This window comes from Cygnus olor, chromosome 1 (genome assembly GCF_009769625.2).
Source record: "Cygnus olor isolate bCygOlo1 chromosome 1, bCygOlo1.pri.v2, whole genome shotgun sequence".
Classification (NCBI taxonomy): Eukaryota; Metazoa; Chordata; class Aves; order Anseriformes; family Anatidae; genus Cygnus; species Cygnus olor.
The window spans coordinates 156,325,147-156,340,047 of NC_049169.1; the positions used below are offsets into that span (position 1 = coordinate 156,325,147).

General features: G+C 36.3%; 1 protein-coding gene across 3 annotated transcripts in view; it reads right to left on the minus strand.

The window, feature by feature from the left end:
• The window catches only part of GPC5 (glypican 5), a 767,073-nt gene that overhangs the window by 282,861 nt on the left and 469,311 nt on the right, over nt 1–14,901 (minus strand). The window contains exon 8 of one of the 3 annotated variants that reach the window (XM_040538881.1): nt 1,114–1,884. The exons of the other annotated variants lie outside the window; for them this stretch is intronic. Within the exon in view, the coding sequence (XP_040394815.1) occupies nt 1,871–1,884 (14 nt within the window). The 3' untranslated portion in view covers nt 1,114–1,870. Of the gene's footprint in view, nt 1–1,113; nt 1,885–14,901 lie in introns of those variants that run through there. 3 annotated transcript variants of the gene reach the window in all.

Sequence of the window (14,901 nt, forward strand, 5' to 3'; positions counted from 1 at the left end):
GCTAGGAGAGAGAGGATTGAGAACTAGGCCTCAATACACCAAGGTCAGTGCAGAAGGAGGGCAGGAGGTGCCACAGGCACTGGAGCAGAAGTTCCCCTGCAGTCTGTGGAGAGGCCCCTGGTGGAGCAGGCTGTCCCCCTGCAGCCCATGGGTCCCACATGGAGCAGATCTCCACGCTGCAGCCCGTGGAGGAACCCCCGGTGGAGCAGGTGGAGGTGGCCTGGAGGAGGCTGCGGCCCATGGAGAGCCCCCACAGAAGCAGGCCCTGGGCCGGAGCTGCAGCCCGTGGAGAGGAGCCCACGCAGGAGCGGGAGTTCTGGGGCAAACTGCCGCACGTGGGGGACCTGTGCTGGAGCAGTTTGCTCCTGACGGATGAACCCTGTGGTACAGAACCATGTGGGAGCAGTTTTTGAAGAGCTGCTGTCTGTGGGAAGCCCACACAGGATCAGTTTGGGAAGGACAGCATCCTATCTTATTAGTAATAGGTAATAAATTTTATTAATCTCCCTGTGCTGAGTCTGTTTCACCTGTGACGATAGTTGTTGAGTGATCTCCCTGTCCTTATCTCAAACCTTGAACCCTTTCCATCGTATTTTGTCCTCCTTTCCCTTTGAGGAGGGGGAGTGAGAGCGGTTGTGGTGGAGTTTAGCTGCCCCACTGGGTAAAACTAGCACACTGATGAAGTGTCTTACATATCACTCTTCACTAAAACTGTGGCCTTGAATGAGAACTATCCACAGAACAAAATTACATGATATCCTGAAACAAAGTTGAACTCAACAGAATTTTCATGGAAAATACATAAGGCATAAGAAATAATACTATAGGAAAAAAGATGATTTGAAAGAGAACAGTGGAACTAACATAAAATGTGCTTTTACTTGTCACACTAGAGAATTAAGTGGGAAATTATAATGAGCATTGTGGGAATTGTAGTCAGCATTGTGCAATGTATTACTGTAAAGTAAAAATAGGCACTTGAGTACTATTATAAATTTTTCACACAAAATATTTGCACAATATTTCTATCTTTTTTAAAATATGAAAATAGGAAATTTGCCTACTCATTTCAGAAATTTCTAAACTTAACTACAAATATAAAAGCAGACATAATTCACTGATTTCATCTATGAAAACTTAACTATCTATGTTTAATTTTCAGTGTGGACTGTAAATTTTGTGGTGTTCAAACAAACACCCACAAACCATATTTGCTCTCCATTTCCAGTCACTTCTAGTCTGCTAGAAAGGATCTGAAGTGCCATTTACTGCACAGTTGCTCATATGGTGTTATACTAATAAAAGCAAAACAAAACAAAAAAAAAATGGTTACCTGAAAATCACCCTGTGCTACCAGAGATTTACTCTGAGTATAGGAGCTGCAATACAATAGTAGAGGAGATAGGTGTGTCTAAATTGCGGACTTAGGCAGTAATAAAACGATTAGCTTGGGTACCAGGGATAGCAAGTTAGCAAGGAGGGTGTGGACTGCTTTGTGAGTTCAACTATTGTGATTGTCAAGTGGCTTTTAAGACCATTTATCCTGATCTAATGTGTTCCTTATATAGGGTTGTACTTAAATTATCAGTTTAGCAGTTGTCATTATCAGTTTAGCAGAATATCAAACACAGGAAAACATTTGAAATTAATGTCTACATTAGCAGAGACTGCAGCACATAAGTGGGATTTATAGAGTGTAGATATGTGGAATTGAGGCTGTGTACCAAAGCCCACTTTTCGCACATTTTAGTGTTTTATTTTTGATTAATTCCGGTTCATTATGTCTTCGCACTGGCAGGTAGAGGTGTGTTCTTAGGCAGCATCTTCCAGTCTGATTTCTTCTGAAAGGAATCCCTCCTGTTTGTATACTCTAAGACAGCTGCACTATAAGAAAGAGAGAGCAGTAGCAGGGCAATCAGAAAATATGTTTCAAGTGTGCATTCCTCACCCAAACTCAAATGTTAAAGTAGATTAATGCTTATAACACCTTGCACCTAAAAGTGCACCACTTTAGCACAAGGGGAGGCTGAAACTTTAGCACAGGTAAAGTAAGAAAAACCCAAAGCTCTAGTCCTATGACTGATTACTTACAGCTCTCTTTTCCGCTGCACTTGTTCTACCCAACCCGAATTTGAAAGCTGGGTATTTGAATGCAACATTCTGTTTCAGGGCAAAATCAACGGGAACAAAATAGTAATTAGGTTAACATTGCTTGATTTACATGGGAACTAGATTAAAAAAAAATTATTTCAGCTGGAGGAGGTAAATGATTACATAAGTATTTCTAGTCTGTATCAGGACAAACACAAGTACATTCATTTAAACCAGTAAATCAACCTTGCCTTCACGTGAACTAGGAGAACTCATACAGTTACAGAGGAGAAATGTTTTCAGAAGAATTCCTCACTGACTCTCAGCTATGAGCAAACATCTAGCTTAAGTGCAGTATCTGAATATAACACTGCAACTGGTTTTAGCAGATACTAACATATGAATTAAGGATATTAATTAGTGCACAATAAATCAGCTGTCATAAAATAAATAAATAAATAAATTAATTAATTAAAATAATGGTCTCATTCCTGCCCAGATTCATTCTCAACTACTCAAGAGCTTAACTTAACTAAAAATGTGCCTAGTTACAGATGTTGTTCCCTTGGAAGCATAAGTAATACAGTTACTTAAATTTTCTGTACAATCACTAAAGAGAAATAACCAACTCCTAAGAGCACTAGATGATAAGGCAATCAATTTACATTAGGAATCTTAAGAATCTTTAACTGAGGTTAGGCAACCAATAAATCAGGGCTGGTTCCTTTAGAAAGAGGAGAGAGCAGCAGTGTTCCCTCTCCACCACAGTTGCAAAACTATTTATTAATTGATATTCACTCTAGTAGTGGACCACCAGGTCCTCAGCATCATGAAGTTATAACTGATCTCTGAAGGGATTCCCAGCATGAGGCACTTTCCACTTCTTTTGTTGATACAGGCAATCAAGGAGAGGGATCAGAAAGGATTTGTGACTTTTTACAAGGGAATGAACAGAAGTGGGAGAAGAAGACTTACGTCCTTGGAATATAGATGTGAAACTGTCCTAGGAGAGGAAACTGTTGATATCATTCAGTCTTCCTTTGCTCTTATTCATACTCCAGCTATACTCGAGACTTGGATTCTTGTCACAGTGTCTCAGCTGTAATTAGTGTGATAGATTTTGGTGGCCCACTGGGGACCTTTACCAAAATTTGGATTGAAACATTGTCCAGGTTGAACTGAACTTCTAGATGTTATTTAAAAGTTTTTTGTTGTTGTTGTTTTGTTTTGTTTTTTCTCTTCCAGAAAGTTCTGGAAACTTTGGGGCCAATGAGGTAGGCCCACTCGCCTTCTGATCCAAGTGCTTAAAGGTTTAGTTTTCAGTTGAAAGTAAATAGAATAAAGTGGAGTCTGGGACTTGAATGGAAATTTAGCTACCCAATGAATGGTTTAGATAGGTTTTAAAGGTATCATATTTAGTCCTTCCTTCCTGTAAACCAGGAGAACCAACATCCCACAACTTAAACTCTCACTTTAGTTTTAACACTTCAAATCAATTTTGCCTGGTTGGTTCTTGTGTTTGTATGTGTGTGCATGTGTGAGTGGCAGTCTCTAGAGTAGCTAGTTCTTTGGTGGGGGCCAAACATTTAAGAGCATATGTCTAATACACTGGCTTCAGGCTAATCTGGATGCTGATCACATACAATTTTTGGCAAAAGACTGGATGAGGAGGCCTCTGCTCTGATAAAAAAAGACATTCAAGACAATGTGGTTTTGTAAGTGTCAAGGGTCAATATATGATTAAAAAAGCTTCTTACAACACTCAAGCTGGAACTCATTACAATCCTAATAAAATACTTGAGGAAAAAATCTGTTCAAGAAAAGAGTACATTTCTACAGTCTTTTCAAAACTAAATTAACACAAGCATACAATTTAAATATCATATAGATATACTGAAGAAGGAAAAATTACTAGGAAAACCACATTTGTAAAATGTACTTGTGTCCCAGGAAGCACGTCAACAGAGATTTAGAGCAACCAAAATGTTCCTATTACAGGTAACATACTAAGTGAATGATTGTATTAAAGCCAGATTATGTATTGCGTGTTTTCCATATATCAAGAAATATCTCCTCTTCCATAGGGGAAAAAAAAAAAAAAAAAAAGTGCTAAATTGTTCAGTGTATTAAAAATAGAGTATTTAAAAGCTCTTTCCTGTTAGCATTTTGGAGAGGGAAAATAATACAGTGGCATGTCAGCCTTGGATTTACCTCATACCTGGAAGGAATCACTTTCAGTTCCAGCATGGAAAAGTCTAAATGATTTTGACTGTAATCTAGGTGTAATTGAGTTCATTCACTCTGTGCAGTTTGTCTTGAAAGAATGTTTCTTCTGCTGAAGAGCAGAAAAGAGCTAATTAGATTTGAATGAAAGTTGTGTGTTTTCATCTGCTGGAGAAGAACTGTACCTCAAAATTGATGTGAGAGAAACAGGCAGGGTAGGTAAAATGAAGAAGGTATTGTACTCTGGGCTGGACAGATGAACATCAAGAGGCAGCTAGGATCACTTTTCAACAAATGAACATTCACTTGAGAAAAGCTAATCCCATATCTTGTTTTGTAACACTCCTGTGAGACCCCACCTAGAGTACTGAGTTTAGTTCCGGGGTATGCAGAAAAAGAAAGATATGGATCATTCAGAGTGGGTCCAGGGGAGGGCCATGAGGATGATCAGAGGGCTGGAATATCTCTGCTATGACGACAGACTGAGAGAGTTTGGGTTGTTCAGCATGGAGAAGGCTCCAGCGAGATCTTACACTAGCCTTCCTGTACTTAAAGGGGGGGTGACAAGAAGGACTAGGAAAGACTCTTAATCAGGGAGTGTAGTGATAGGACAAGGGTGTTAAACTGAAAAGGGTAGATTTAGATTAGATATAAGGAAGACATTTTTCACGATGAGGGTGGTGAGGCACTGCAACAGGTTACCCAGAGGAGTTGTGGATGCTCCATGTGCTCAAGGCCAGGTTGGATGGGGCTTTGAGCAACCTGGTCTAGGAGTAGGTGTCCCTGCCCATGTCAGGGGGTTGGAACTAGATGATCTGTAAGGTCTCTTCCAGCGCAAACCATTCTGACTTTATGATTGCAGTGCTCAGTTGGCATCCTTCAGTTTCCAAAGTGCATTAACAGATTTCTCTATTGTTGAGTTACATAAGCAGACCTGATATTTATACCACTCAACATCACCTTCTAAATTTTTCTAGATACAAAAGTCTCTGTTTATATTCTGTATAGTCTTAAAAATAATAGAAAACTAAAAATCCCACCATTATGTACAAGCACCTTAATTAGCCCCATTCAGGTAGGGTTGTTTGATTAATTTTCGTTTGTTTGTTTGTTTGTTTGTTTGTTTGTTTTCCCTGTCATTGTTTGCTGTCTGCCAGTCAGAATAATCTATTAGATCAATAGAATTACACCAAAATACAGTATTGATTCCAAGAAACAGTGAGAAATGTTACATTTGCTGCTGATTCATTCTTAAAAGAAAGGTAAGGAAGGGGTGAAAAAGAAAAAGGTATGTTCTAACTGAAATATTTATAGCTTTGCTATTGCTAGTAAATTGTCTACTCTCTTCTTGCATATCTACTAATATAGATTGCTTAATAAAACCTTTCCTTAGGACAGAAAAAATTGAAATAATTGAACATCTTACAGTAAGATTATCGTAAGATATACTGTATCAGAGGCAAATTGCCACAAACAAGATTATTCAGACAACCCATAATTTCCCTGATTTAAAGACCTTTAAATTCTTTAGTGTTAGTATCTATGGTGTAGCTGCAGCCAGTGCAAGTGAGTATCTATAATAATAGGAGTGTTCCTATACCAATTGTGGTCAATATTTTTCAAAACAGTATCCACCACTGAGATTGGTATTCATTTCACTTAACTGTAGACATCAGTATCTGATCTAATTATCTCTGAATATCTTTGCTAAAGAAAAATAGACATTCCTAGGACACATCTCACTCTAATATAGACATTAGTGCTAAATTCAGTTACCTAAATGCCATTTGAGATGCTCTAAGATATCAAAAACTTGGGAACTGTCAGATTTTGAAACAGCTTTCCTAACATTTTGGAAAAAAAAAAATCTTATGGGATCTGTGATATGTTTTTCCCTTCTGGATCATCAGCAGAAGGCCAGGTAGGATATCTTAGATCACCTCATGTCATTAGGCTTGTCTAGTCAGTTTAAGTGAGTTCCCGGGACTGTGGTGAATCGTCTCCTAAATGAGTCAATTTCTCTCCATTGTCTGTAAAAGGAGCTTTCAGAGTTAGCTTGGATGTAGATTGATCAGATGATCCTCCCTGGAAGTTGCAAAATGGCCTTCCTTACCACTGTAGGACTTAGTGTTAACCTGGGATATGCAAATTCCCGGTTATAGGTGTGTATTCCCTTGAGTTATCTTAGCATTTATCCTTGATGGATGAGCTGGATCATAAGAGTAAAGTACTAGAAAGTATAATACCAGTTCTATACTTTATAACACTATATAGTTATAAAGTTAAATGTGGCTGTTCATCAGGGTAGTGACAGGAAGGGGGTAAAAAATAATAATCTTATTGCATGTAAAAACTACATGGACACAACCTGATAAATGCATCAAAGACTTCATTTTGAACACCTCTTTTCTTTTTTTTTTTTTTTCTTGACAGTACTGAGTGTTGTTAGATTACTCACAGAACAGTATTGTGTTGAAAAAGCATTTAATAAACATTGCAGCAATGTCAATGCCTCCTACAACGTGTAATGCTCTGAAATGCTACTTGAGTTGGTGAAAGAAGAGGGTCTCTGTCACGTGAGAAATGAGCTTAACTTATCACAAGAGTCTCCAAAACTGAAGAACTATGCTGTTACTTTCTTCCAAAATTTTTACTGCATTTGAAGAAAGAAGGTTCTCTAGACATTAATGAAATATTGAGTAACATCTTTGTATATGTAGGGCTTTTCACTTATACTGAACATAACAGTGAAACTACAATAAACTGAGTAATGAAAAAAAAAAAAAAAGATGGATTCACATGTATAGCATAGGGAAGAACTGAGAATTTGCTTCCATTCGTATTGATTTCAGCAAGAACTGGATAAAGATAGAGCCCAATGCTGGAGTATGTATTTATATATTTATTCACTAAATGAATAAACAGAAATTGTTGTGACAGAAATGTACGTGCTGTGCACAAGTTGTGGAAAAGAGGTTAAAATAGATGCATTCACTTTATATACCAATTTTTGAAAGAATAATTCACTAGACTGCTCCTGGAGCAGAACAATGATTCTTTTCATGTTTCTGAAGAGTCATGGAAATGAACGTAAAAAGATTCTTTTGAAAAGACACACATATAAATAATATATATAAATATACAGAAATATACATATTATATATATATATATGTGCTCCAAGGACAGCTCCAGCCATAGATGATAATACTGTATAGCATTGTCTATGTCTGCAATAGATAAAACTTCCATAAAGTAATGAAGAATTCTTCTTTAAAGGGAAGTATTCCCCTATAAAAATGTATGAATGTCCATCTCAGCTCTTCTCCCCACACCACACTGTTCTCAGAGATCTCAATAGCATGACAAGTTTTTCCCAGATGTTAACAGGAGTTTGTTAGTAAAAACACAGTATCAAAAGCATTAATTATAATTATCTCCATATGTCCTTATGTTTTACTCCTTCCAGTCTCCAGATTAACAAAAAGCACAAAACTTTTTCTAAGTACGTTATGCAAGTTGGCAATATCCCCTTCTTTTCACACATACTGAGATATCTTTGCACATCTGCAAAGATAAATTTTAAATGATGCTTATCAGCACTTCAAATCCGTCCATAACATGGTAAACTTAAATTTAGCATAATCAATGTTTGATGTAATGAAAATCTCTTGACAGAAGTTGATACACTTAGAAATAAGACTCTGATGCTTCATTATGTATTCACAGAAAGGTGAAATTTGTGGTGATTATCCACACCTCTGAAATGTGTCTCATTGGATTAACAGCTATAATTAGCATTTAAATTTATGAAAGTCAGCTTAAAATATTACTTCTTCTACCACAGATAATACTCTTATTGTTAATAATATTTTATTCCGTGAGCAAAAATAAAGAAAGTACTATTATTTTGCAGAATAGCAATTACTGTATTAATTTATCACTGATTGAAAAAGCCAGGCTTTTTTTCAGTCTGGAAGCTTTTGCTGATCTAAATTATCTGTATGCACAGCCATGTTTTCCTCAACCCACTCCAAAAATGCTAGGGAAGCAATTTCAAAGCACTACTTTCTATGCCGAAGAGAAATAGGGACTGTCTTCTAGAAGTAAAGACAGTCTCAGTAAATTTCCATGACCAAATCTCGGAGCGTGTGCTTCACATTATTTTAATTAAATAAAGAAATTCAGAAGTAGCAAACTTCAAGTAATGGCTGTTGAAGAACATGGAACAAATGTTTATGTAATGCATTCAGGAAACCTACACTAGGTCACCGTGGTGGGATTCAGTGCTACAGTAATGGCAACAGATTGCACATGTCATTTGGAAGCAATGCAACAGAGAAATATTTTTTGCTAGACAGATGTGTAAATAAATGATGTCTGTGTGGCCTACTGCAGCACTTTTTTAAAGGGATGAAAGACTGTAGAGAAAGGTAGTACTTAATCCTTTCATTAAAGCGGTGAGAATTTTTATCTAAATGATTTGTCTGTATGCAACATAGGCAAATATAATGTATGTGTTTTAAGCATTATAATATATGCGGATTATTCCATCCAGATTGAGTTTTTCAAATGATGGAGACACCTGGAATACTGTTCAATCTCAGTCACTTAGGTAGCTAGTAATTTTTTAATTCCACAGTCTAAGTATATGTAACATCTAGAAAGTAGATATGTTCCTGTTACTAAATGAGAAATATTTCAGGAAAAATGATGAAAAAAAGGTTTGCATTTAGTTGTCATTTAATTACTATCTTTTATCCCAAAAAAATATTTTATAGATTCATAATTTTGGTGTTTTTGGTGTTTCTAGCAGACACTTGTTGTCTTATAATCCTCCACTCAGAAGGCCACTGATGGAGTAGCAGCTTCTGTATGCGTTGCCATTAGCTACAAACCTTCATAGTCTCTGTTCATTATTCCTATGTTAGTGCACTAAATGTAATCAAAGCTTAGTCCTGGGCACTGTCACTTGACCATCCAAGATGTTAAATTGCAAGCATGGGGCTGGCACAATTTTGGCCTGAGACAAGTAGCGCTCCCAGAAAAGCTGGTTATGATTTGAGTGTTAGCATAGATGCAGGGTAAATCTGAATAAGCCATCTGCATGTCGGTATTTTTGGGGAGAAGGCAGGAGAGTTCCACTTCTGTAGGTGAGCTGTGCCATGCCTGCTGAGTTCAGAACCAGTTTCTGTATTTGCTCCAAAATATATAGGTTAGGGAGTCAGCTCAAGACACTAGGGCAGTTGCAGGCTACTATATATTCCACTCAAGATACATTGGTTTTGTAATGCGAGTTTGCATCCACACCTATAGTGGAAGGTTATACTAGTTTTTCCTTCCTTTTTTTTTTTCTTTTTTTTTTTTCATTGCTAAAAACATTTGATTACCAGATTATGGTTGGTTACAACCAGTTTTCCTTGTAATAAATTATTTTTTTTTTAAGCATAACTTAATGATTGTCTTTAGTTGTTTTTATTACTAGATGTGTTATAGAAAATAATGATTTTGTATAAGCCTGTCTTTTGCCTGTCTAGAAAGGTCAAACTCTTTTAATCTTTTCATAAAGTAAGTTCTCTAATTCCCTCCCCAGAGAAGTACTTTTCTTTACTAAGTCAAATCTGAAGTAATATATATTTTTTTTAAATTTCAAAACGTGGTTTACAGGAGCCCTGTAGAATGAACTAAAATACTTAATGTGATGCATCCAGAATAATGCTTGCTATTCTCCACCATTGCCTATATTGATAGTCATAGTCACTTGCAACTAGCTAATATATGCACTGTTCTTTATTGTTTCTTTTCACTACCACAGTACTTCAGTCAGTCTATATTATTGATGGTTTTCACCAATTACTGTTATTCAGTCACCAAATATCTAGTTATTCCTGTGAGATATTCCAAACCTTCTCTGTACTGATGAGAATGTCATCAACAGATTTCATGACTACATTCCTGATCTCTGCGCCAAGGTCATTTAATCAAAAATTATAATAAAATAATCTTCATTCCTAAGAATGATTGCTGTGGAACTCAACCAAACACTTCCTTATGGGCAAAGCTTTGCATACATATGGTACCAAGTTGTCTTTGATGTTTATCTATGCATTTAGAAAAATCAGATGAAAAGAAGATGAAGAAAACTGACACATACTCATATTTCCAATAAGCCTCTGATAATGGGTTATAATTGCCTTCAGCTATAGAATGAAAATTTGAGGCTATTGATGATGTACTTTAAAGAACATTTTCAGGATCACAAACTCATTGTATCACAGAGAGGAGGAGAAAATACATAGAAATGTTGGAGTGCTGCATTTACTTATTCCACCACTATTTTTGGATATAATAGGGAACCAGAAGTTCAGATAGGCAGAATTTAATTGCTATAACTAGTATATATGATTTATCAGGCTTACAAAGGGTTAGTATCTACTCATTTTAACTTAAAAGAATTTCCTGTCTTTTTCCAGGGTTCACATCAAGCAGATTTAAATCAAAGCATGGCAATGCTTCGTTAAAACTTTGACCTTTTAGAATTATATTGACACCTTACCAAAGTTTCCTAAAATAAAGGTAAATTACATCTATTATGGTACCTTTAGCTTTATCTCTCTTTTAAAACACTTTAATTTCCCAAATGTGCTTAGCAGAATTTGGTAGTGCCAAAAACTCAGTGGAGTTTTGTATTTATCTTGCTGTATTGTATTACCTTTTTGTATCTGTATTTTCTGTCTGCAAGTCAGATATTACTCATATACTGGGTTTTGGCTACAGATGTATTAATCTCTATTGTAATAATCACCATAGATGGATATATGTTTAACATATAAAAGGGATAACCAAAAAGCAGTCTTGAAAGTGTAACTTAAGTAGCATTAGGAAATAGCATATTTGGGGCAGTGTTTATCACATCAACTCAAATTCTAAAGATTTTGTGCTCTGTGAACAGAAAAGATTATGGAGTGTTTAATAATACTGAATTGGAAAAGACATCTCTCTCCATCATGTAGGGCATTTTGGGACCCCCTGGAACACATTTTACCAAGGTGCATTTAGATTGTGCATTAAACTTACATATGGGAAAATCAGCTCTCAGGATCTCTGTGAATGGCTTATTGTACTCTTGTCATTAGAACAAAACATATCCAAGACGGTTGAGCTGTGAAACATGGTATTTCAAGAACAGACAGACACAGGACATAGAGGATTAGTTTCAGATTTAGTTTTGGACCGGTTAGAGGGGATCTGATTTCAATGCTTGACTCTTGCTTTAACTTCTTTTAATTTTAATGCCTTCATGATATGTGATCCTAAACTAAGGAGTAGCTTTAAGTTTTATATTTTGTATCATTTGGAAGCAATTAACACTAAAATATTTACAAATACACTAGATAGCTAGATGACCATGTCATACAACAGCTTCTTTTTGCATGATGTGTGTGCACTCTGTTAAAACTACTGAGCTGCTGGAAATCTACACAGTTTATACTCGCATTAGTATCAGTATCGTAAAAACAGGATACAGAAATCCTTGTGCAAATCTGTACGGTACTTTTAATTTTTCAGAAAACAAAAAGTCCTATTTTCTGCATTTCTGGGTAATCTTTCTTAGCACATTAATATGTAATTTTTTGCCATCTTTAGGAATGCTTCTATTATGGTTTTGTTTTCTTCCAAATACTTTTATTATTATTATTGTTATTTCATATATTCTTATATTCTTGTAAGTATCCGGTAACTTACTGGCATGACAAATGATCTTACCTGGCCTTTATTATCAGTTATTTCTAAATGCCTGTTTAGTAGTGATGACTATGATTTCACGTTCTCCCAGTACAGCTTCAGGAGTTGTAGAAATAATGTCAGGCATTGTTGGCTATTGAATATACTTGACCTGCTTAACTTCAGATGATCACAGACCTTGGAAATCAGTGAACTCCTAAACCAGTGCATTCTAAAAATATATAAATATCATTTTATTTATTCACTAAAGTCTTTGAAGAGTTTCAGCTATTGAAATGTAGAAAAAATTTACGAAAAGCAGGAATTAATGTCCTTCTATTTCCTCCTCCCCCCCCCCCCCCCCCCCCCCCCCCCCCCCCCCCCCCCCCCCCCCCCCCCCCCCCCCCCCCTTTTTCTCTCTTTTTAATCCTGGCATCTCTTTTCTGGTACAAAACAAGGTATGGTGAAACTGACTTTCTGTCAGCTTAATAAATACTGATGTATTGGATGCAGCCAAGCATCACCCTACATGATCCATCTTTAAAGGTAAAGTTGTTTTGCAGGATGGCCACAATTATTTATTGTTCATGCATTCTTTCATCTTTGGAAAGAAATCATTATGTAAATATTGAGAACATTAATGAATAGATATAGAAATATTTTGGGTTTCTTCTTACAAGTTTAAACTGGTAAAATCCATAAAGCTGCCAGCAATATAGTGAGACTTTTTTTTCATATTTTCTCTCTAGTGACCAATATTTTTAATACATTTTTCAGCATAGCATGATTCAATTCCATTAAATGAGTCTAATGTGCTTATTTAAGTATATTCTTTACTAATTCTACTTAATATTTGTAGATTTGCTCCAATGTAAAAGTGGTCTGAGATCTAATTTGGATCAACATTCAATTGTCAATACAGTAATACTTTCAACACTAACACAGTTATAAATCCCAACATTTTGGAAGAAAAAAACATTTATTATGCCTTCAAACTGAATGCAAGCCAAAGGTATTCCAGGTTCCAAAAGGTTAGGCTCATTCCCTTTTGCATTCTCTCTAGGTCTAACAAAGTGATACAAGAAGAAGAAATATGACAGAAGGTGTTTAAATAAAATATGCAATTTATTTTTTTTAAATCCATATCTCAATTAGTCAAAGTCAAATTAATCCAGAGAGTCAGAAACAAACTGCAAATTGGGAAAAAAAAATGCCTTTGGCCATTGGCCTTTACATGAAATTTCCTGCTAGCTTCTATTAAAAAAAAGACCATTATAAATTAAATTTCTTGTTTTGTATTAATCATAAAATATCGGAATTCCAGGATAAATGCAAACATATGTAAAATGTTTTAAGAAGGATGAAAAATCTGATTTGTCCTTGCTGAATTGGTTTGAGCTATTTTTATTAATTTACTAATTTTATGCAAAAAATTACAAATTGTCTTAATATCTTTCCTCATGGTTAAATTCCTCACTATTTTCTGTACTCTGAATGCAGTAATCTCACTTATCTCTTTTCAAATCCAGCTCAGTTTTCAAGTGCAGCTCAGTTTTATCATAAAAAGCTTGTAGTATGTTATTGATAGTGTCCTAGTATATATGTAGTTTATTGAAAAGTTAATTTAAATATGTCCTGGTTTAAACTAGGATAGAGTTTTTTCCTTCTTGTAGCTGGTATGGTGCTGTGTTTGAGATTTAGGATAAGAATAATGTTGATACCATGCTGATGTTTTAATTGTTGCAGAGCAGCGCTTACACCAAGCCAAGGACTTTTCAGCTTCTCGCTCTGTCCTGCTAGCGAGCAGGCTAGGGATGCAGCAGGAGCTGGGAGGGGACAGACCCAGGACAGCTGACCCAAACTGGCCAAAGGGGTATTCCATACCATCTGACATCAAGCTGAACAATTAATATGGGGGGGCTGGCTGGGGCCGGGGGGACTGGCTGCTCAGGGATAGGCTGGGCATCGGTCAGCGGGTGGTGAGCAATTGCACTGTGCATCACTTGTTTTGTACACATCATTAGTAGTAGCACTATTATCATTATTATCATTTTCCTTTCTTTCTGTCCTAATAAACTGTCTTTATCTAAACCCACAGGCTTTCATTTTTTTATGATTTTCTCCCCCATCCCACAGAGGGAGGGGGAAGGGTGAGCGAAGGGCTGTGTGGTGCTTAGCTGCTGGCCAGGTTAAACCACAACACAGTAGAAGAGTTTTCAAGTAAAATATTTTCTTGCCGTAGAATTCTGTAAGATAAATCAAAACATTTTTTCTAACTTTTAGAACATTTTAGAATATTTGGTTTAGAACTTTTAAGAATATTTCTAATTTTGGTTACTATACAATAGCTTTTATTTAAGACTTTTCCTTAAAAAGTAGTGTTCCTTAATATCCTATTCTACAACCAAACAGGATCTTTCCCCAGTTTAGAAATGCATTATTGTCATGCAGTAACTACCTAGGAATGGCCAGAAATGGTTGCCTGAGGAAAGATTTCTTACACTATTACCAGGTTTCACACCTCTGTCTTCAGATGATATGTGTGACTACTCTGGACTAAAGCTGAGCAGGTAGAAGATCACTTTCACCCACGTGTGAAAGCTAAAAGTTGCCACAGCTGCAGAGCAGCCTGTGCCTTTGGAATTTGTTGGAGATAACAATATCTAGCACAGAGCAGTGAGATGCCAAAAACAGTATATTAGAAATTGTGAGGATGATGTATGATCTGCAGCTTTCCTCCAGGGATCTGAGTCAGCAAATCATACATAGCCCTTATTCCTTGCGTTGATGTAAGCATATGAGCCCTTTCAGAAGAGGACGTCAATGTTGTACTTTAAAACAGGCTCTCAGAAGACTAGGTAAAG